Source organism: Macrosteles quadrilineatus, unplaced genomic scaffold (genome assembly GCF_028750875.1).
Source record: "Macrosteles quadrilineatus isolate MER2022 unplaced genomic scaffold, UCM_ALF_1.0 Scaffold_3__2_contigs__length_128488019, whole genome shotgun sequence".
Taxonomy (NCBI): Eukaryota; Metazoa; Arthropoda; class Insecta; order Hemiptera; family Cicadellidae; genus Macrosteles; species Macrosteles quadrilineatus.
In genome coordinates, this window is record NW_026542596.1 from 116,666,858 (window position 1) to 116,689,593 (window position 22,736).

The 22,736-nt window shown below is 36.7% G+C and overlaps 1 protein-coding gene across 4 annotated transcripts in view; it reads right to left on the bottom strand.

Moving 5' to 3' along the window:
• LOC128988641 (arginine-glutamic acid dipeptide repeats protein-like) overlaps positions 1-22,736 on the bottom strand; it is a 52,129-nt gene that overhangs the window by 16,783 nt on the left and 12,610 nt on the right. For 3 of the 4 annotated variants that reach the window (XM_054410122.1, XM_054410123.1, XM_054410121.1), the window contains exons 2-18: positions 22,389-22,472; positions 21,335-21,568; positions 21,088-21,186; positions 20,025-20,105; positions 19,038-19,203; positions 16,321-16,362; positions 13,252-13,347; positions 12,551-12,744; positions 11,729-11,866; positions 7,053-9,185; positions 6,173-6,311; positions 5,469-5,612; positions 4,371-4,581; positions 3,260-3,416; positions 2,291-2,424; positions 1,277-1,423; positions 547-662 (exon numbers count right to left, since the gene is read on the bottom strand). In XM_054410122.1, the coding sequence (XP_054266097.1) occupies positions 547-662; positions 1,277-1,423; positions 2,291-2,424; positions 3,260-3,416; positions 4,371-4,581; positions 5,469-5,612; positions 6,173-6,311; positions 7,053-9,185; positions 11,729-11,866; positions 12,551-12,744; positions 13,252-13,347; positions 16,321-16,362; positions 19,038-19,203; positions 20,025-20,105; positions 21,088-21,186; positions 21,335-21,568; positions 22,389-22,433 (4,276 nt within the window). In that variant the 5' untranslated portion in view covers positions 22,434-22,472. The remainder of the gene's footprint in view (positions 1-546; positions 663-1,276; positions 1,424-2,290; positions 2,425-3,259; positions 3,417-4,370; positions 4,582-5,468; positions 5,613-6,172; positions 6,312-7,052; positions 9,186-11,728; positions 11,867-12,550; positions 12,745-13,251; positions 13,348-16,320; positions 16,363-19,037; positions 19,204-20,024; positions 20,106-21,087; positions 21,187-21,334; positions 21,569-22,388; positions 22,473-22,736) is intronic. The other variant, XM_054410124.1, reaches the window with a different exon arrangement.

The following is a 22,736-nucleotide window of genomic DNA, read 5'->3' on the forward strand; positions in this document are numbered from 1 at the left end:
TGATTAACAATCCATTACAACTAAGTAAATTAGATACAACATTAGAGTAGTAATACCACAAAATATATCCTCAAATGATCCAATAAAATTATCTTTACTAATTCTATTCAAGCATATTGATGGAATAAACTACAGTGTAGTTTATTATGTATCACATAATGTTTAGAAATCGTAAATATTGTCATGATTAAAATTTATTTTCACATTATTGCACTAACTTGTTTCAGAACAGTTTAATTTTTGTGCGTCTTAAACTTTGTGTTATACATTTTCAATGGACGAGTCAGGTTGTATTAGGGATGGACGGGACTGGATTTTAAGTTTGAGACGAGATTCTTTTTCCTCATCATACTTCGAGACGAGGTTATAGATCTCATTACTATTGACAAATAGTAGTTGAAGCACAAAATGAGTGTTTTTATATCAAACTGTTTGAGAAATCGGCAAAAATATGCGGTAAACTATTATGAAGAAATACAAGTAAATTTTAGTTCAAATTGTAGGCCTACAGTGAACATCTTGGTCTACCGTGAAGGTACAACTGACCTAATCTCTCCATCCTTTCCCTCTCCAGTTGAGACAGAGCAGCAGCCTGACTGGGGCCTCCAGGACCAGGATACAAGCTGAACTGGTGTAGACCTCCGGGACCCAGGCCAGGATACCTGCGGATATCAAAGACACCGAGTTTTAGTTCTATGACAAAATACCTACACTATCGTAAATAAAACATCATCAGTCCACAGAAATCAGGACATGGGACATAAGTCGTTACCAATCTTATTTCGAGCCAAAGGCGCCAGTCGGCAAATGACGGGATGGGATGTTTTGGCAGTTTTTGCGAGAAACAAAAATGGTTCTGTGATTGTGGAAAATGTCCCATGTTAAATGAATTTTGCAGGAGTTGATCAGTCTTTGAGGACTTGAATCCGTCCGAAAATCAAGGGAAATAATTTCCCATACCGTCCCTAAGACAAAATTGCTGTTGTGCTGATCTCTAAATAAAATTTTAGTACTGTATAGTTTTGTTCAAGAAATGCTCTAGGCCAGTGTTTTGAATTGTGGAATTAAAAGGATAGCAGCTAGCTACCTTAGAAGAAGTACATGTAGGCCATAGAATGTACAGAAGACTCATAAAAACACAATATTTCATACTCCAGTGGTTTTTAAGTGTCTTCTATATTGTGCTCTAATTATGTACTTCTTCTAAGGTAAGTTAGCTGCTATCCTCTTTATTTCACAATTTAAAATTCTAGTATATGATTTCTATGGCACATACCTGTCCCTGGCGGCCGGGCCGTACATAGAGTTTATGGAGTTCAGCTGGTAGTGCAGCATTGGATCTATACACTGAGGTGGCAGACCTAGAGCTGCAGACCTTTGTAGTGTGACTGGAGAGAACCCTCCGTGTGGTCTAGCGTACTCACTGTAACCACATACAAACATATTAGTATATACTTATATACAGATGTGACAATGAAACATTAGTTAGTACAGTCAAAAGGCACGTCAGACAGATAAAACTTAACCGAGAAGTAAAAATTAGTTAAATAGCATATGAGTTATAAATGGAGAGATAGCGATTGCTTTTCACATTAATTCAGACTAGACCTAGGGGTTGCGGCATTATCACTTAAGTAAAATCCATTGGTGATTTGGCGGTATTTGAACCCGGGACCTCAGGCTCTAACCACTGCTACTCTAACCACTAGACCAGCTCGCTCCCCCAAGACTATGTTTATTGCAGTTACTGTACTTTTGGCCATGATGAGATTTGGACGTTATGTAAAAGTCAGATATTTTTATATTGGATGTCATGCTTGAGACAGCTTAAGAATTATATTTCGGACGTCTGACACTGACATATATCATTGAACGTCGTGCAATGCATCCATCCTGTTTGGTTTTTGAGATAGGTTGATGTACTACTCAGTGTGGTTTCCAAACCATTAGATCGTTGCATTATCATTATGTTGGTAGTTGGCATGAGCGTTTCCAGGAAAAAAATAGCAAACGCTAACCACAAAAAAAGAAGTAGAGAGTGATGTTTGATTGAGATAGGATTTTTATGAAAAGTATTTAAGAAGAAATTTTAGAAATAATTTTTTTTTGCACAACTTTTTTATGAACTTTGCTTAAAATTATTATATCTGATTATTTGTTATTGGAATTATCGATACCAATGTGCTTCTTACATTTGCTGGGAAGGTTTATACAAGTTAACTAAATTCATATTCTAATTTAATAAATAACTTTGAATCCTGTGGCTATTGGCGATAAGCTACTAACTGACCTGAGCTGCCGCAGTGCAGGTGTGTCTGGGTAGCCGCCACGAGGGAATCTGTCATACGGGGAGCTGATAGACTCTATAGGTCCTCGAGAGGGTGGCTTGGATGCCTCAGGCTTTTCTGGTGTTGCTATCTTTCTCTGTAATTAGTTAAACATGTTGTTAAACTGGATTCCTAAATGACATAAGATGTGATGAGATACAAAATATTATCACAATCAACATCATAACGGTATGAGTATAATGCCCAATGAAACAGTAACTTTTCACTTAAAAATTATTTCCAAGTGGATTCAAGACATTAAAAATCTGACATTTTTCAATAATTTTTTAGCCTTTTACAACCAATTTCAAATTGTAAGATGAGTAGTTTTATGAAATCGGCCACACGTCAGACCTACAAGGTCATCCTAAAGGTTAGGTCAAGCTCTCAAAACACTTTTGCAAGGGTGAGGATGGTAAAACTCCACCCTGAAGTCTGCAGGATCTTCTGAGTGCTTCTACAGGGTTGGGTTGGTACTAAATTTGGAAAATAAAATTCCTTGACTTTTCCAGGATTTCCAGACTGATATTATACTTTTTCCAGGTATACCGTAAGTCCATATCAACTAATCAAAATCAAGAAATATTAGAACAAAATTTAATTATTTAACTTATTTAATCACTCCCAAATACATAAATAGTTTATTGTAAAGTATTCAGTGTTATTTTATCTTCTACAAAACCTTTTGGGTGGATACAACTTTTGAAATTTGGTCCACCTAGATCCCGATTGATGATGAACCTTCAGGTTTGAAATCAATTTCGTTGGATCGACAATATTAGGATTGCTAAGGTAAGACCTCATCATATCAATTGTATATTACAATCCAGAGGCTAAAATGATTGATTGTTTTAGTCATACTTTTATGAAACTCTACTGACTTTATAACTCGGAACCCGTCACTAATGCTAGACTGTATGTTTATTGCTTACCGCTTGAGCCTTCTCCCTCTCTTCTCGCTCCTTCTCCGCCTGTTTCCTGATCCTCTCCTCCCGTTTGCGAGCCAGCTTCGTGTCAGGCACAGGTTTAAACGTCAGGTCAGTGCGGCAACACGAGTTGTAGTCTCCTCTGTTCCAGTGTCTTAAGAATCTGTAATCAGACGGATTCATGTCAAATTATAGTGTGATATTCAAAACCTTAGAAAAAACCAATTTAATTTCACAATACAAATTTTTTGAACAAATAGAGAAGTTTGAGAACAATTTATCCTTTATGTGATAAAACTAACACAATGGTCTTATTCCAGATATTTCAGATCTTGTAATGATGTTTGATTTTGGAACATACAAATATTTACTCGTTTCAAAAGTTTCTCAGAAGTAATGAACATTGAAATAGATTTTTAAGTCAGGGTTTTGCTGGTAAACAAATGACAACATCATTGACTCAAGCTCAAAGAGGCTTTCAAATGAAACAGTTAGAAATACAAGTTAAGCATCCATGTACTGCTTCCACTTAGGTTTTGGCAAGCTACCACAGAATAGTCAGAACTATGGCTGGGCCGAGTAAATGACATTGTCACACCACGCTGGATGGTGGGCTAAACATTGAAAATGTATTGAATAGTTTGAAAATGTAATAATTTAATGTAATAAATAAGTTTATTGAGAAATAACTCTAAAATAATTGTTTTTGTACCAGAAGAATTGTCCAAATTGAACTGTAGGTTTCAACACTTGAAGTCAGCTAATTAAGAAACAATTATTGTTCATCATGTGAGCACTTACAGCACTTAAATACAGAATAGAAAAATCAATGACATTTTAAAATTATGGGGCCTACATTAGGTTTCCACTGATGTATTAAGTGAGGCAAGCCTAATGGGATGTAATTGTAGAGCTGGCTCAGCCAATGTTCTGTTCTACCCTTTGGTCAGCCAGCTAATCTGAATTTAACTAGAGACAAGGTATAGTGATAGGCGTGCTATCAGTTGCCGGCTGTGCATCTTAACAAGTTCATGTGGTTACTGTTAAAGACATTTTCCATTGTAATAAAATCACAACATTTAAACATCAGCCTAGACCGTAAGACATGAGTACTAACATAGCAGACTGGCTCCGGTGGCACTCGGAGTCCTCGATCTTAGGTTCAGGTGAAGGTCCTCGGGGCTGCTGAGTGGGGGAAGGAGCCTCCTCCTCCTCCACACCTCCCCCCTCGTCCCCAGACACTGTCAGTGGCTCCGGCTTCACCTCCGGCTCCGGACCTCGGGCACCTTCTGGTGACAGGAACGCAGGATGTCCCAGCATACCTCCACCTGTGGTGACAAACAGTGCTGGGGTTAAACAACCGGTACTCATGTATACAAGGCTGAATAAAAAATTAACTTATTTTAACCTAGGATATAGCAAAAAGTCTTATGTTTTAAGAATTTAAGTTGTATAATCCACTTCTAATACTAAGCCAAAATAAAGATTTTTGTAAGTCAGGCTTATCTAAATAGGAGGAAGTCCATTCTGGAACCAAAACACAACATTTACTTACACCATCCACAACAATTAAATGCGCTATTCAAATCTTTGTTTACAGTGTCAAATTATTTCTTGTGCCAGAATGGTCAATTTTGGCTTGGGTTATTAGAAGTCGATTTTAATCAGTCTTAGGGCAAATAAAGGCAGCAATATGTTTTAATAGTAAATATTTTCTAATGTTATTTAACATTAAATGATGGCTTTAGTTGTACAGGCTAAACAAAAACAAAGATACTATATTCTTTAATTTGGTTTATTTGAATTACCAATGAGGTTAAATGGGTTAAAGTTTTTATAATTCACAAACCCTCAAACAAAAATTTTGTCTTATAAGAGGCCACCCACCTCTCACCCATAATTTGAAAAGGTACAAAACACAACAACGGAAAAGTAAGAAAGATTTACTACACTCCACGAACACTTGGCTTACATTACTGTGCTCTTAGTCTTAAACACTGGAATTAGAAATGGCTAGACTCTGTTCAACACATTTAGGCAGTTTTATGGGAAGAAATCTACCCCCTTCACTTGACTTTACCTATAAAAACATATCTCAACAGCTGAGGCTTGGCAAAACGTAGTTGGCTGTATAAATAAACTCAAGTTCCTGAGTAAAAACCTATTGACGAGCTAACAAACTGTTTAAACTTTGTGAACAGACTATAGTATGCACCTGGATGTGAAGCATGAGCGGCAGCCTGAGCGTGGGCCCGCAGAGCCTCCAGTGAGCTGGTGGGGGCCAACATAGGGTGATGAGGGTGTACCATCATGTGGGGGTGAGGCTTGGAGCCGACACCTCCGGCCACGGGTCTGGACCCTGGACCATACATGACATGATAAACCAAGGAGAAATCTCTCAAGGAGGAACATATATTCAGGTATATTCAATCCCAGTGTTAAAGTTTACATGGGATTTGCTTAATTGTTTTTACGGGGCTGGATAGCCAGTCCACTAATGAGGGGTCACGACTAATAGCTTAAGCATAAGTCACGATAGGTGTTTGTCTATTTGGCAAGCAGAAAATATTTGTGCTTGTGTTTTCCTGTTCATTGCCGGTATTTTTGCACACATCAAAGTGAACAAATATTTGTTATTCCTGAAACAAACAGTTGCTTGGAAAACAACACATGTGTGTAGACGTCTACTCATTTATCAGCAAATAGCAACTAACTAGATCGCCGAACGTAAAATATTTTGTGCTTGGCGAATGGCGCATGTCTGGAGCCGCCTTTTGTGTGGAGACTTGTTGTTTGACACCAACCAAATATTTTAAGACCAACTCTTGGCAACTAGACTGTACAACTGATAGTCCTAAATCCCTCTGATCTTGATCATGAGGTAATTCATAGAAGAGAGATAACCATATGGTAGCTCACCTAGCTGGAGAGGAGAAGAGCCCATCCCTGGACTGAGTCGTTCTCCTGTCACACTCTGATGGTGATGTGAGTGTTGGTGGTTGGTAGACAAGGAGGAGGACGTCGTCTGCGACAGAGTGGCCGACAGGTGACAGCTCGACTGCAACATACACAACAGTCAATGTAGTACAACTCCTACATCCACCAGTAGATTGAAATACTATGGTAAGGAACTTCAAACAATTCATAAATTCATTTTTCGCCACACTACACGGATTTAATAAATTTTCCACACATTAAATTAGTCCAGAAAACCGCTGTTTGCCACCTGCTTAATCAAATGTGGTTTCATTACGTACTACTGTACTGTAATGTTACCAGACAACAGCTGATTATAATATTGGCAATAATTCAGCGAATGAACAAACGAAAAATATAACCTCTCTTGGAAGTTATGAGAAGTGATTATTTATTGGGTAGTTTTAGTTTATTCAGTGGGAATATAAAACGGATTTGTACAGTTTAAGCAAATTTGCCAGGAAAGCTATTACCGTCTAGGTCTCATAGTTCTAGACCTAGAGTAAGACCGATTTACTTTTTTGTTTTGATGTCGCCAGAGGCCAAAAATACTGTGGTTCTGAAAAAACTTTAATATCACAGGTAAGATTATATTTTATTACAGTCTTTTCATTTTAAGAATCGGAAAGGAAGTCTCTAAATAGGAAAAAAATTGCTTAACAGACCCAATTTTAAAGTTTGAGGCAGATAAATCAACCTGTATATTTACCAGGCCAAGGCAGTCGATCCAGTGTCAGTTAAGTACTAAGTAGAGTGTTGGTATACAGTATTAATTTCTTTAGGTTGGCAGACGTTACAAAGAAACTATATGTATATATCTAACCTGTGTGGCGGCTGGGCTGGTGCCTCTCTTGGTAGAGTTGATCTTGTGCTGTACACTAGCAGAGCTGCTGGAGGTGGTGGAGTGACTGATGGTCAGAGGCTGTTTCTCTCCCCCATGGTGATGTACGGAGGAGTGGTGACTTGTAGAGTGGTGATGAGTCTGAGTGATCTCCTGTGTCGTGTGGTGATTGCTCTCCTCACGTGTCTCTACTTCCCTCAAGGACCTGGTAGTCACACTGGAGTGATGAGACGTCATCATGGTCGTCTCGAGACTGTCCCTCTTCTGGGGAGGAGGCACGGGCTGCGGGATGGGGTAGGGTCCATAGGAGAAGGGGTACGGTGGATATCCGTAGGGGTGATGCGGGTGATACGGACTGTGGTGTACTGCGGCCGCGTGAGCTGCTGCGGCGGCAAACAGTGGGTGGTGAATTAGAGCGTGATGGGGATGAGGCATGGCAGGAACAAAGGCGTGAGGATGAGCTAGATGGCCGGGGGAGACTCTACTCAGAGGGGAAGGTTGCTGTGAAGGATGCATCGGCTGAGGAAGTGAACTCGGAGGGTTCCCTGAAGTGGGTGACGGAGCGATGAGATTTGTCGCACTGTGTGATACCGGAGGAGGTGGAGGGGGGAAAGGAGGGGTGTGAGTGGAGGAAGACCGAGGAGCGGGAGAAGCTATGGGAGTGGTTTCTATCGGCTTGACAGAAGGACTTTTGCTAGGTGTATTAGTTCGAATCGGATGGAAACTTTCCGGCTCTTTCTTAATACTATCCACACTGGGACCAACACTTTGAAAGGGAGAAGAGGACTGTGAGGTGGTATTCAGATCTGCTTGGGAATTTGGTGGCATTGATGTTGGCATCAGTGGTTGAGAAATTGAGGATGAACTGGAGTAACCAGGAACTTTAACTTCCTTGAGAGACTGCAAGGGGTCAGAAGAGGGTTGTATTGAGTCTGGAGGAATAACTTCTTGTTTGATTTTTAAGTTTTGAGGTTCACTTTGTGGTCCAGAGCCCAAGTACGAAGGCGGCGAAGGGTTCATTTTCCCTTGATGAGGATGAAAATGGGGATGGTAGAAGGAGGAGAACGGGCTGGGGCCAGACAATCCGGATGGGACTGACGGTATGTTTAGAGTCGGTTTTTCTTCTGAAGCAACAGAGAATGCTGGGACGATAATGCCAGACTTATCATCATGATGAGTGTCCGGAGGAGGCTGTCTCGGAGAGTTGGGTGCGTAGGCAGTCAAAGGTAGGGGTGAGAGAGTGGGAGCTGTGAGGTCTGCTGCAGGGGGTCCTGATGTCTCATTTGACATAGAGTCTTCATTAGCCTCAGGTTTAATCGTCACAGTCTGTGATTGTGTCGTAATTGTCCGCTGTTCTGCAGGTGTCTGAAGCGGTGGAGGAGAGTCATTCATCTCCTCCTTGGGCACGAAATTCTCTACCGGCGCAATCATCGGAACTATCACACTCTCAGTTTTCACAGGTTCGAACAACCCTTCTCGTTTCACACTCAATTTTCCAGGCATCGGGATCTCATCAAAGGCTTTCGGCAGAGGCCCGGATCCCGGTGGATCGATGACTCTATCCGAGAGAACCGATAATGAAAAGAAATTGTCGTCTGTTTTAGGTTTAATGTCTGGAATTTTAATTTTCACGTCCTCTTCTGGCACTGGTGGTGAAGGGGGTTGGGGTTGGTTGAATGTCTGATTTTCTGTTGTCGGATTACACTCACTGTTTTGCTCTTCTTTGACACTAACCGGTGTATCCAAAGGCTCTTTCTTAGGCACTCCCACGTTGAATACAACGTTGCAGTCTTCCACTTTGAAGACAGGTAGTTGAGAGTTTTCTGAGAGTGGGGAGGGTGGTGGAGGCGCGTCCTCCTCCTCCTTGACTGTGCCAGCTGGCATATTGTCGTCTGCCGCAGTCTCACACGGAGGGTTACTCTCGCCCAAGTCCAGGTTAGCTGGCTCTGTAGTCTCACTCTCGTCCACCACAGATCCGCTGTCCGAGGTCACACTCTCCGAGGGACTGTCTGGTCGCTCTCTCTTGCGTTTTGTCTCCTCCTCGCCCTCCGCCTCGGTGGGAGGCCGCTTCCGAGGCTTACTTGATGACTCCGTTTTTATTTTGTCAACACACAACTGAAACAGACAAAAGACCTACTGTAAAATAACTTGTTTTGAAGGAACCAATCTTTCAGTTGCCAATTTAATTAGTTTTACAGATGTTAAGTAATTCAAGTTTAACCTCTCAACACTACGTCAAGAGAGATATATTTTACAATAGCGTGATATCAAATTCATTCTTCACATTTATTTTCTTGTTAGACTACTCTGCTAACTTGGAAAAATCATTCTTCCAAATTTTAATATAAAAAAATTTAAAAAATATATATATTAGTATTGCTATTGACTTTTTCCATACAATGTTATTTGTTTTCAATTAAGTAGGCCTACTATTAATCATATTTTTATTATATTACTATCATTTGTGTTGTAAAGCATCTCTTTAACAGATTTCTAATAATAATTTTGAGCCTTAAATGCTACCAACATTACACTTACGACATATAGCACACACACACAAAGAAAACAGCCGATACAATCACATGCACATGCGAGATATACAAAATCAACAACAAATAATACACATCCAGATAAAGAGAATGATATTTCATACTACTATTTTGACAACCCTAATTTTTTATAGAAGCAATCCAATAATGATTCTGATAAAAACAATTAAAAGTTTTGTATTTTGAAAACTAAACATGATAGAAATATTTTATTAATTTACGTAAACCAAATCAGTTTTTTGTGACACACTGAAGTACCTGACCCTAACCACTATCTACAGAAAATGTTACACCAAACACAAAGAAACAACGAGTGTACAAACAAGACAACTTGCTCTACTAGTGTTTAGCATGGTACAGCTTGCACCACTAAAACTATCGACAACATAAGTTATGACACTAGTGTATGTACACAAGAGAGGAAGCACGGGTAAGGACACACACATACAACAATTACTGAACTGGCAAGAGTGTTGTTTCACTGAGTATTTGTTGGTACAGTTCAGGGTTTTTCATAAGTAGGTTTATTGTACTCAAGTTCATGGTGTAAACTATTGCAGTTTGGACTATAGGCCTACCTTTATTTTACATTTAAATTTAATGTAATTTCAACATCTTTTATGAGCTAAAAAATATATAATAAATTTTAGCCTTGTCTAATAGAAAACCAAAATTCAGCTTGACTACTTTCTTACAAAAATCTAGTAAACATTTAAAATTGTTATGCAGTTACCGGTACCAAATAAATTAATAGTTGACTCCTTTTGAAATTGTCCTAATATACATATTTTTTGTTGGAAAGAAAACAGAGCGAATGAAAATAGTTAAATAAGTTTTTAAAACAGTCTACAAAGAATTCACGTCCAAAAATAATCGGAATATTTACATACAAGAATTAAAAAAATTATTATAATTTTGTTTAACTGATTCCATTGTTATGTCCAATTAACTTACATTAAACATACTATATTAATGTGACTACCAATAATCAAGAATAATTGATAAAACACTATTGTACTAGTTTCCCTTGTATTTTGTAACAACACAAAAATGAAAGGGTTTAGGAGTATCTATCAGGAGAATATAAAATAAGACCCAGGATTTATACATGCAACACCAAGGAATTGAAACTTACAAGGATGGACAAATTTGTAAAATATGTTAACATCTTAAGAAATCATTTTGTAACATTTTATTAATTCAAATATTTTGACCAAAACTTTCATTAAAAATTAAAGAATGCATGTTATGTTACAATCAGATCCTTAAGATAATTTATTTTCAATCTGCCATCATTAACATAAAAAAATTTTGGTAATCAAAAACAAAGAAATAAATCAATAACAAAATCAGCATGCTTTAAAAAGATAAAAAACACAATTCAAAAGTTTTGTTTATGAATAGCTTAAGACAATTTTAGATAGCAAAAAGTTTTAATGACTTCATCCAGTCCAAAAGCCACCATTACAATCCCGTTTATATTTCATTATAATTTAAAGTACTAATGAACTTTTTGCCTATATAGACTTAGGCGAGTTAAAAATCCTGTTTGAATTAGAGACATAAGATACCAAGTACATCGAGGTCTGCTGAAAACCAATGACTTCCTTGGTTGGCGTATTAAGTTACATGTTACATATTTTAGGAACAAAACATTCTCTTCTGATTTCTTTAAATTTACAAAACAAATAAAAAACAACATTCTACAACTTGACAACACCACAACCAGATTTTATTGTACTTTTATCTTCAGAATTTGACAAAATCATAAGAAGAATGAAATAGCAATGTTGAAAATTATTTGAAATTCGAACTTGGTTGAAGCATTAAATATCTTTATTTTAACTAGCAAATTTTTGTAATAAGGTTTGAAAATGGGAAAACCACACTTTTGATCATTTAATTCGTTGTGAACATAAGTATTCTGTAAATTTAGAGGTTCGCTTAGTTTTTTACAATTTACTTGAATATTTAGGCCTAGTGCTATTTTTTCAGCGGGGATAAAGGAACATCCACAACACACAAATTCTACACAAATTGTAGGGTTTAAGAGATGGAACACCCTCTGGCGAACACAACAGTGCGACATGCCATGCGCTTGTGCTGTACCCGTTTCTTAGCCCCGCCGGGTGAGTTGCTTCTCTGTCCCGAGCTACTGCCGCCGGACTTCTTGTCCACCTCCGGGTCCGGAGTGTTACTGCCACTGCTGCGTTTGGGTCTGCCACAAGCGCCCGTGCCCTTGGTCGGCTAAACATACACATCCGCACATACTCCACCGCACATACACATGTTCTGACTATGCAGTGTAACAAAATAGCTGGGTTGTTTATTGAGGAGAAATATTTATGGTTGAAATACATTAACACTCTTCCTCAAAAGTTGATTAAAGTAGGCTAAATTTGACCATGCATTGTACATTTGTCAAGAAAAAATAGGATTAGGACAAAAATCTATTTGTCAATTTTTTTCAATTTCTCATTTGCTATTAATTTATTGCACAAATTTCCCTCTTTGTATACAGATAAGACTAGGAATCTATTTTTAATCGGGACAAATTTGTGATAGTTAATTTAAAATACAATTTGTTGTTACTGTTTCTTGCATATATTGGGGGAAATACTCTTCCTTTCTTCCTTTGTGCAAGTTCGGAATAAAACAGTAAAAAATAAAATCATCAAATCACCAACCTTTTCGCTATTACAAGATAAGTTTCTCTCATTTTAGATTGGGTAGCTGATTTAAAATTTTTGAACCTAATTTTGAATTCCATAACCTAGCTTTAGATAAGATTAAGAGCATAAATTTGAGACATCTTAACCAAAATCTTACACAATTAAATACGCACAAATTGGTACTTCTACTAATATCCTGAGTTCCAGTGTAGACCTATACAGTATCTCTAAGAACTAACTAACATTTATAGGTACTCACAGTTTCCTTAGCCTTGTTGCGGGTCCTCATTCGGCCAGGAGAGCCGTCGGGAGAGTCTGTCTGCACGGGCCGGAACAGGTAAGGCGCATCCGACCGTTCTTTGGGCAGTGATCCGTTCTTTGTATAGTGTTGGCGACACTGCTCACACACCAGGGTAGGGTTTTTGGGGCCACAGACGGCCAGCTCCCTTGAACCTACGTTAATCACATTGCAAGTCAGTAAACAAGATATTGAATTTTAATATATTTTTCCCCTATCAGTTTAATAACTGACTACCTACGCAAACAATGACATATTTTATGAAATTGAGATTTTAAAAGAACCATGCAAATACAATTTTTTACTGCAAGAGATATTTTGTTTTAAAAAATACATGGATTGGCAGCACTTACAAGTGATTGAATGCGTGGGAAAGAGGCTTCAGTGCGGACAGAATATTTTTGTATTTTCTGAAAATATTCCGATCTGCGAGATAATTATTTAATTTACTATTTAAACCGTTCAGATTACATTGCTAATATAATTGCATTATGTCAATAAAATATTGCCAGGGTAAAACTTCAGTAATACTATTATTTATCCTATTACGTTTAATAACGCTCCCCTCTAGTAGGTAGAAAATTTATCTTTACTGGATAGTATCAATTTACGGTTTAAAATTAACTACATTAAACTAAACAGCATTAAAGTTAAATACTGACTGGTGGCGAAGCAGTGCTGGCAGCGGTTAATGCCTTGATCTCTGGAGTCTGAATCGTCTTCTGAATTCTCCTCTTCACTACCCGAGCTGCCTTCTCCTACAAAGCAACAAAAAGATTACCTCACGCGTACAGACACAATTTGATCTCCTGATCAAAGTAACCAGAGCAATGATTGTGTCCAAACAAAAAGACTAAATTAAAATTAAATATATTTTCTGCCATACTCTAATTACAGAACAATAGACTAAGGCTAAGATTCATTTTTAATATTGAAATAGTCTAAAACTAAAATTATAAAACAGTAACAGCAGTTACACAGATTATTGTTACACAGTAAATCCCTAACAAAACAAAATTTTTTTTTAAAGTAGTAACCAATTAAACAATATTTTTATGGAATAATTTTCCAGTAAATTTGTTGATTAGTTCAGAGTTATATATTATTTTTAATAGAGATAAACAGCATGATTATTTCATGCTAATCTTAACATATTTTATTGAGACTTGACCTATATATTGAGGATTAGGCCTACATTTTGGTCACTGTCCATTTAGCTTGAGAAAATCAGTCTACAGGCTAATAGGTAAACAGTAAAATAATACAAAACAAGACTGTTATGGAGGAGAAAGGAAGGATACAACTAACTTACCCGAATAAAGAGTCCCAGGAGGTCAATAGAACACATAAAAAGTACACATTAAACTGTACAGTTCGGACATTTTAAACGGTGCCAGAACTGTAACTGCCATTCTACCTTTTACCTCTAAAGAAGCCCCTGAAAGTGGCGAAATATCAGTTTAATGTGTACTTTTTATGTGTTCTATTGACCTCCTGGGACTCTTTATTCAAGTGAGTTAGTTGTGTATCCTTCCTTACTCCTCCATAACAATTTTAAAGCCAAGATGTTTTTTTCCTTTAAAAAACTGATATTATGGTATACTGGGTAAACAAAAAAAGAACACAAAACATAAGACCGAAACGGCACACGGAAGATTTCTCAGGTGCCGTTTGACGACTTTGAGGGAACATTATTACCGCAACGATACGGCATTGAGCCATCGGCCTCGGTGGTGTAGTGAATAGCGTGACGGGCCGATAATCCGAATGTGCCGGGTTCGAATCCCGCTGGTAGCACTAACTTTTTGTCAACATTTTTTTCATATCAGCAAGTTTGGTTGGTTTGGTTAGGTTATGACAGTTTAATTTTATAATTAAAAATTATAAAATTGAATTTTAGGCATTTATAATTATATTTTATGAACAAAACTATTTTTTAGATTAGTAAACCTTCATTAGATTTTTTCATTATCAGCACGTTTGGTCAGTTTGGTTAGGTTATGACAGTTTAATTTAATAATAGAAAAATTATAAAATTGTCTGTTTCTTCAGACGCAGCAGTTAGTGACGTCAAACGGCACCTGAGAAATCTTCCGTGTGCCCCACCGCCTCCTGATATTTCGTCCTGATGTATTTCCAGTATTTCTTCAAACTGACACTTCTCTTCAACCTACTCCCTGAGCCAAGTCCTACATCAGGACGAAATATCAGTCTTAAATGTTTTGTGTTCTTTTAGCAAATTTCCCATATAGGGAATAAGCTAATAAGCTATTACCGTAGGTCTCATGGTAAGACCTAGACCCGGGACCGATTTACTTTTTCGTTTTGAGGTCCCCAGAGGCCAAAAACACCATCCGTTCAAATTCATATATATATTTATATATGTGTCCGTTAGCGCGATAACTCGAGCAAAATTGATCCGATTTTGATGAAATTTGGTACAAACGTGTAAACCTACATTTATTCGAACGAGTTCGCGAACCAGCATAATCGGACCATGGGATCAGGGGTTTATATGGGGTTTTATGGGGTAAAAATGGGTTTTTCTAATTTTTGACCCTAAAAACTTTAAATTTCTAAATTTCTCTCTATACCAGTTTGAAGAGCTTAAAAAAACAAATAATTTAGTATATTGAAGTGTTTTTAAATGTTCATTGACTACGGAGAAAATAAAAAAAATTGTAAATTTAAAATTCCCATGTTTATTCTTATGGAGAATAAATAAACTGCTCTAGTTTGCTTGTTTATGGATATATTTTAATCAAATTTGGCAATTTGGTTTATTTCATACTAAGCTATCAATATTTCAATTGAAAAAAAACACACCTCAACATCTTCCCCGTAGCAGCAAACCTAACTACTCACTAAAATTAAAGTTATTTAAATAGGAAATAAATCTGAAAATGTATAGGGAATATTTTAGTAGAAATCAAGCCGGGTAAATGGAAATTCGCTTAGTATGCAGGTTTGCTGCGACGGGGGTATTTTTGTTTACCTATCAGCCCCTGGACTCTAACTTTCTCAGGTTTAAGCTAGATGAACTCTATTCCTTTTCAAAAAATCCTTACTATACAACTGTCTTTCCTGTATAATAGCCCATTAAAAACTTTAAAATTAAAGTCATTAGTAAAAATTTGTAATAGATGCAATTTCTGTTTTAAAAATTCTGTAAAAGGTAATGTCGAACCAAGTCATAGGTAATATTTATATTTTAATTTTAAACTAAGTTAAAATTCATTAGCTCCAGAATAAATTAAGCTATCACAAAGAAGAAGACCGTATAGCTTAATCGATTAAAATATACAAGGAATGTTGTCAAACAGCTATTTTTTACACATTGATAATTAATCAATATGCCTACTCCAATCCAAATTAATTTATTCAATTTTGATACATACCTACATTTAATTTCTAAAAATGACATGGGACCAAAAATATATTTTGGGGTTTTTAAGCACCCTTTTGTATAAAAAAAATGTGGTTGTAGCACTAGGAGTATTTAAATAGCTGTTCTCGGTCACAGCTATTATTGAAAATGTGAAACACCTGCACTAACTTCAATCACTGTGTAATAACGTAGTGTCGTCGATATACCGATACCTGTAATAGCTAAATACCATGGGTAAACAATCACTTAAACAGTGTAACTTATTAAATAATTCTAACAACGTATTACAATACTTTTAAACTTGCTTTTAACCTTGAAAAATTGAAAATATCTAACGTCGTACCTTGCTCCTTTGGATTAGGTGAGGGTCTGGATCCACCGGTAGCTACAAAAATAAATTGTATTAAGGTGTTGAAATTTTATATAGTGTAAAGCTAACAAATAGTTGTTAAAGGCATAATCAGCATGTCAACCAACTCCCCTACATAAAAGTCTTGTACTAAGTGTCCTTTTGTCATAGTCTGTTCCATGAAGTTCCATGAATTGCAGAAACCATGACTAGATTACAAAATAAATTAAGAGGTTAGGTTTGGAGAGAAAGGGCTAATTGCCTGAGAATAGGTGTGAGAAAGGATAGGATAAGCAGGCTTACCTTAAAAAATGTAGGCATCCCACTTCATTCACTACAGAACACAGAAGAAAACACAAACAAACAAAATAAACACTGGATATTTCGAGGCCACTGGCCCCTTTCTCAACATGGAGAGTCACATTAGATATTAAGAGTCTTTCACTGGTACGGAAGCAGTGTTGCCAACACACTATGAATTTACAAATGAATATTTACAGGTTATGAGTCATTGATTTTATTTACACTTAGTCTAAGCCTGCTTTTTAGGTGTGGAAGGGGAAAGGAAAATGTTAGGTCTATCTGAGATTGAGGTTTGGGGGCTCCCTGGATTTGGTGAACCATTGATAAGAGAGTTCCCATCTCCTTAGTTGTGATGGGTTACAGGTGGGAGGGAAAGATCTTATTATTTTTGAATTGAAACAACTGTTTAAATCTTGCATATTGTGGCTGGTAGCATGAATAGGCACTGGTTTTTCTGGATGGTTGTTTTTAGCGAATTTCCCTATAGGGAAGTAGCTATTACCGTAGGTGGCACGGTAAGACCTAGACCCGGGACCGATTTACTTTTTCATTTTGATGACCCCAGAGGCCAAAAACACTATTCGTTCAAATTTTTATATATGTATATATATATATATAGACATATATATATATATATATATATAAAAAAAAAAAAAAAAAAAAAAAAAAAGGGTACTCATGTTATTTTACATATTATTTATTAATATATATATATATATATATATATACGTCCGTGAACGCGATAACTTGAGTAATTTTTGTCCGATTTTGATGAAATTTGGTTTAAAGGTGTAAAGCGGGATAAACTTGAATGAGTTCGCGAACCAGCACGATCGGACCATGGGAACGGGGCTTTACGGGGGGTTTTATGGGGTAAAAATTGGTTTTTCTCACTTTTGACCCTCAAAACACAAAATTTCCCAATTTCTCTTTAGGCCTTTTTAAAGAGCTTAAAAAAACAAATAATTTAGTATATAAAAGTATTTTTGTTCAATTATTAGTAACGGAGAAAATTAAAAAAATTTTAAATTTTAAATTCCCATGTTATTTTTATGGAGAATATTGTCAAATGTTGTAGTTTGCTTGTTTATGAATATATTTTGATCAAACTTGGCAAATTTATTTATTTTGTACTAAGCTATCAATATTTTACTCAAAAACACACTTTATTAGTTTCCTTGTAGCAGCAAACCTAGGTACTCGTTAAACCTAATGTTATTAAAATATATTTAACTGAAAATCAATTCTGACAAATGGAAATTCGCTAAGTCGGCAGGTTTGCTGCGGCGGGGGTATTTATATCTGTCCTATGATTGTTCATTCATTTAGAACAAGAATGAACAATCATAGGACAGATATAAAAAACAACCATCCAGAAAAACCAGTGCCTATTCATGCTACCAGCCACAATATGCAAGATTTAAACAGTTGTTTCAATTCAAAAATAATAAGATCTTTCCCTCCCACCTGTAACCCATCACAACTTAGGAGATTCTCTCTTATCAATGGTTCACCAAATCCAGGGAGCCCCCAAACCTCAATCTCAGATAGGCCTAACATTTTCCTTTCCCCTTCCACACCTAAAAAGCAGGCTTAGACTAAGTGTAAATAAAATCAATGACTCATAACCTGTAAATATTCATTTGTAAATTCATAGTGTGTTGGCAACACTGCTTCCGTACCAGTGAAAGACTCTTAATATCTAATGTGACTCTCCATGTTGAGAAAGGGGCCAGTGGCCTCGAAATATCCAGTGTTTATTTTGTTTGTTTGTGTTTTCTTCTGTGTTCTGTAGTGAATGAAGTGGGATGCCTACATTTTTTAAGGTAAGCCTGCTTATCCTATCCTTTCTCACACCTAAAATAAATTAAGAGAGTGTTTACATGCACTGTAAAATTATTTGTAACAATATATATGATTGAACAAATATTGCTTTTCCGTTGTAGCTTCTACTTTCAGTAAAAAATTTGAAAAAAATTAAAAAATCGTTCTCTAGCCTTGAAAACTATTTGTAAATAATAAGTACTTAGGCCCTTATTGGCTTTTATTTACATCCAAACTTATGAGGTAGGCCTAGTTCAATTTACGTTTTGCCCAAAAAATTTAAGATTTACATGGTAACAGGTGACATGGCTTACACATGGTTTAATATGTAAACTTTTCAACAACTGTTTTTTATTCAATAATGCTTTAACTTGTGGGTTTGAACACCTATATTCACAAACAGATTTGAATGTATATCATACAAAGAATATAATAATAAGGAACTGTAAGTTGTCTTTCATAGCTAGTAGGTAAAATTTAGTGTTATTTTCCACCCTACTCTACTCAACTCAATAATACTTGTTTCAGTCACATGATTGAAGACTTCCGCGCTCTAAAGGTTTATTAAAGATAGGCCGACTTACCGTTTGTGTCCTGAGATGAGGGACTGTTATTATGAGGTGTACCGCCGCGGGTCTGACGTGTGTTCCGGTTGCGCCGGAGAGAACCTTGGCGTCTGCGCCGGTGCGGCCGGTTGTTGGTAGCACCGGGAGTCTTTTTCCACAGGTAGTAGAACTCCACTAACTCTGACTGTAAGCACAAAAATATTTTTACTTTTTCCATTTTGTGTGAGTCAATAAACAATATTCACTCTCAAAAGCTTACATAATAGTGGCCTACATTGAGCCAATAAAGTAAGACTCTTTTGCACAATTTGCACATTTTAATAAGCCTCAAACCCTGTTTCAGAGGCAAAACAAACAATGCAATTCCCTTTTACTTTTCAAATTTTACACTTGTTTAAAACAGTTATTGGGTGAATAAAACTACTAGGCTAATTTACAACACATTTAGATCTACACTATAAATAGTGATTTACCTTCCTCAATCAGGTTATAATAACTATAAAAAAGTTGCCTATTAAAAATCTACCATAAACTATTATGTCTTGTTCTTGTTGACAATCCGACTGTCTTTAACATTCAACAGAAGGATCAGTTGATCATATTTAAACCGTTATAAAGAAAGTTGGTCAGCATCACTGAATCTTCAAAAGCAAGCCGTAGATACAAATCAAACGCTGGGTGACGCCCTAAATGAAATAACCATTTCGTTACCATTCGTTCCTCTGCTAGATCATAAGCTTTAAAATAACACCTTATTCTTAAAAATCAGTTAAGTAGGACAGCTGAAAAGGGATGTTACTTTGAAAACCCTTACTGTATTAAGTAGACGGATTGAGTTTTTTATAATTGCAAAACTTTATAACATAAAAGGATTTGATGTACACAAGAAGGGGGCTTTACCTATAAAGACAAGCATGCAGGAACTGGTGATAAAGATGAGATAGATTTGTCAAAACAACACTGTTTTTATATTACCAAAAATTGGCAAATTTTAAAGAAACTTACAGTGTCTTTGTGAGGCAGGAGGTCTTTTCGAATCCGAAAGAAGTTCTTGCCGAACTGCCGTAATCCTTTCACAAAGCGTTTCTGGAAAAGAAAATCATGATTGACTATGACGAAAAAAATGAAAGGCAATAAATTTCCTAGGTTAACACGTTCGCTGCTACAGACGTTTCGGAACGTCAGCCGGGCCACGGCGCCAGGAGCTAGGAACGTCAACGTTCATTGTTGTTTAACGTTTCCATGGATAAGCCAGCTCGTCACAAGTGTCCTATATTTCTTTCCAGCTCGTGGGGACGTACTTTTCCGACAATAAAAAATATAGTTTCTCAAATCACCACTAGGGTCGTTTGGAACAGGGCTTTGTCCCATCTCTTTCCTGCTAGATAGCGACACTACTTTACCGACTGCAACCTGGGTAGTGCTGCTATCTATCAGAATCACTTAGTACTATGTCCAAAGCCAGTTTTATTGGAGAACATTGCCATCCTGTATAACTACTGTTGTTTTTACTGTAATTCAGTGTATAGGTGGCAATGTCACGCAGCGGCTGAGCGTTAGTTCAGCTCCTGACGCTGTCCCGGCATCTAGCGGTCAGCAGCGAATATGTTAATGCCAATGTTGTTAACTTAAGAATTGAATTTTGTTACTCAGGTTTCATCTTGTAAACTTTTATTTCAGCTTAGAAACCTTTCAATAGGCTAAATAAGGATTTTTTGTTGTTTGAAAAATATACAACAATCTGCTCTCAAATCATTTTATTCGGATGAAATATCAATTAGATGTTATGTTACCTCAATTGTATAGCTGGTTAAGGTAACTTACCTAAACTCTATCCTTTTGGTAGAAAAAATTCCAAAACCAAAGTAATTGTTTGAGGTTATACTAATCTTACTTTGGTCAATTTCAGGTTTAGGTCAAGCTAATTTTGTTTTTCTTTATTTCTAATATTTAGCATTAGCCAACCAAAATAATTTCTATTACTAAATAACAAATTATGAAAATCATGAATCTTTATTCTAGAGGTAATGACTGTATGTTTATTGCCTATGCATTATTATAAACTTACCGTTTCTTCTTCGCACCACTTTTTATCGATTCCTTTGGGAACAGGACACTTGACTAGTGCTTGTAAAGCTTTTCCTGGGTCGTAACCTGAATCGTGAAGCTGAAAACACAAATCCAGTAGGTAGTTAAAATGCAATTAGGAATAAGTAGGCCTATATAAATCAAGTAACGGTATCCTAAAAAATAGTCATCTCTAAACTATGAAACTTAAAACAAAACATCTGAAAACTAATCACAAATAAACTCACAACATCAAGAGCGTTGATGGTGGTATCGTCTCTGCTGGCGGCCACACAGCCGTCGTCCGCAGACCCGCCGTCACACATGCCCGCAAACGCAGCCATAGATCGAGCTGCGCGCAAGTACATGAGCAGGTCTCCGTCTAGTGCCATGGCCGGCAGCCATCTTAGCTCCTCTCGTTCTTTGCTCAACTCAGGATCACCAGCACTGCTTACTGTGGTGCGATATTCTGGGAGACGTGCCTACGCAACGTTAACACTATAGCAGTCACAGATACAAATGAATCTACTGGGATTAAGTCTTTCAAATTTTTCTCTTTGATTGTGAGAAGGATAGATTTTGAACACAGACACCGTTCGGCCTATTGGCTTATGTTACTTTTTGCGTCAATCGATCTGTGATTTAGTTAGAAACAACTACAGCTATTTCATTCCGCTGGGGCAAATCTTCAGGTCGTAGAACGTTAAAATAAATATGCTTTCCTCTGTGGATGAGTTAGTCAAGATATATAGTGTCTATGAAACATGAAATACACAAAGACAACATTAAAACCGGCACCAATTTAACATGTTCTACAACATGAAGATTGACTGATTGACGCAAAAGGTAACATAAACCATTTTACATTACAATTTTTGATCCAGAGACTTAAACACCATGAAAATAATTATGTTTTTGTACATACGTAAAATGTTGTTTTAAAAATCTTCCAAGAAAACTAGACAACAAATTGATTGTGGCAACTTACTATTGCTAATGCTTACAAAATAATTAAATTACAAATGATACTTGGGCTACAGCACAAAGTTTCTTTTAGACCCACTACTAGCAAAGCTGAACATTGAGCACCATTTGAAGATGGCTACAACATATTTTCATCAACAAAAAGCACCATCTTACGGTCAACAGCAATAAGCTGAAACATTTAAATGCCAAGATAAACAAGTCTGAGTTTGACTCCTCATGATTCCCTAAACCATTAATACAAAATAAAAATAAACATTATTTCCTCAATTTGACTAACTTAACCATAACAATAACAAATTTAATAAGTAGTGTTACCTGATGAGACGGTCCAATTCTAATCTCTCCTTGAGTAGACACCATGACGAACACACATACAGGCCAAGCCCTGAATCACCAGCCCTGCAACAGAAGGACATTACAATGTTCTACATTATCTACTAGTCAATTAGTGGGAAATCATTTAAATGATCACATCAAGTAAGCTGATATGCCACGATCACAAAAAAGGACAATTCATTTAGATTGCTTCCTTAACCATTTTATTTGGCTTTTCTCAGCTGATTTTCAAAATGAATTTATGAGTTCTGGTGAAGCAGCTACTTTTTGACAGTTTTGTACATGGCAGTTCTAATGTCAGTTAGTGTAGTGTGCTATAACATTTAA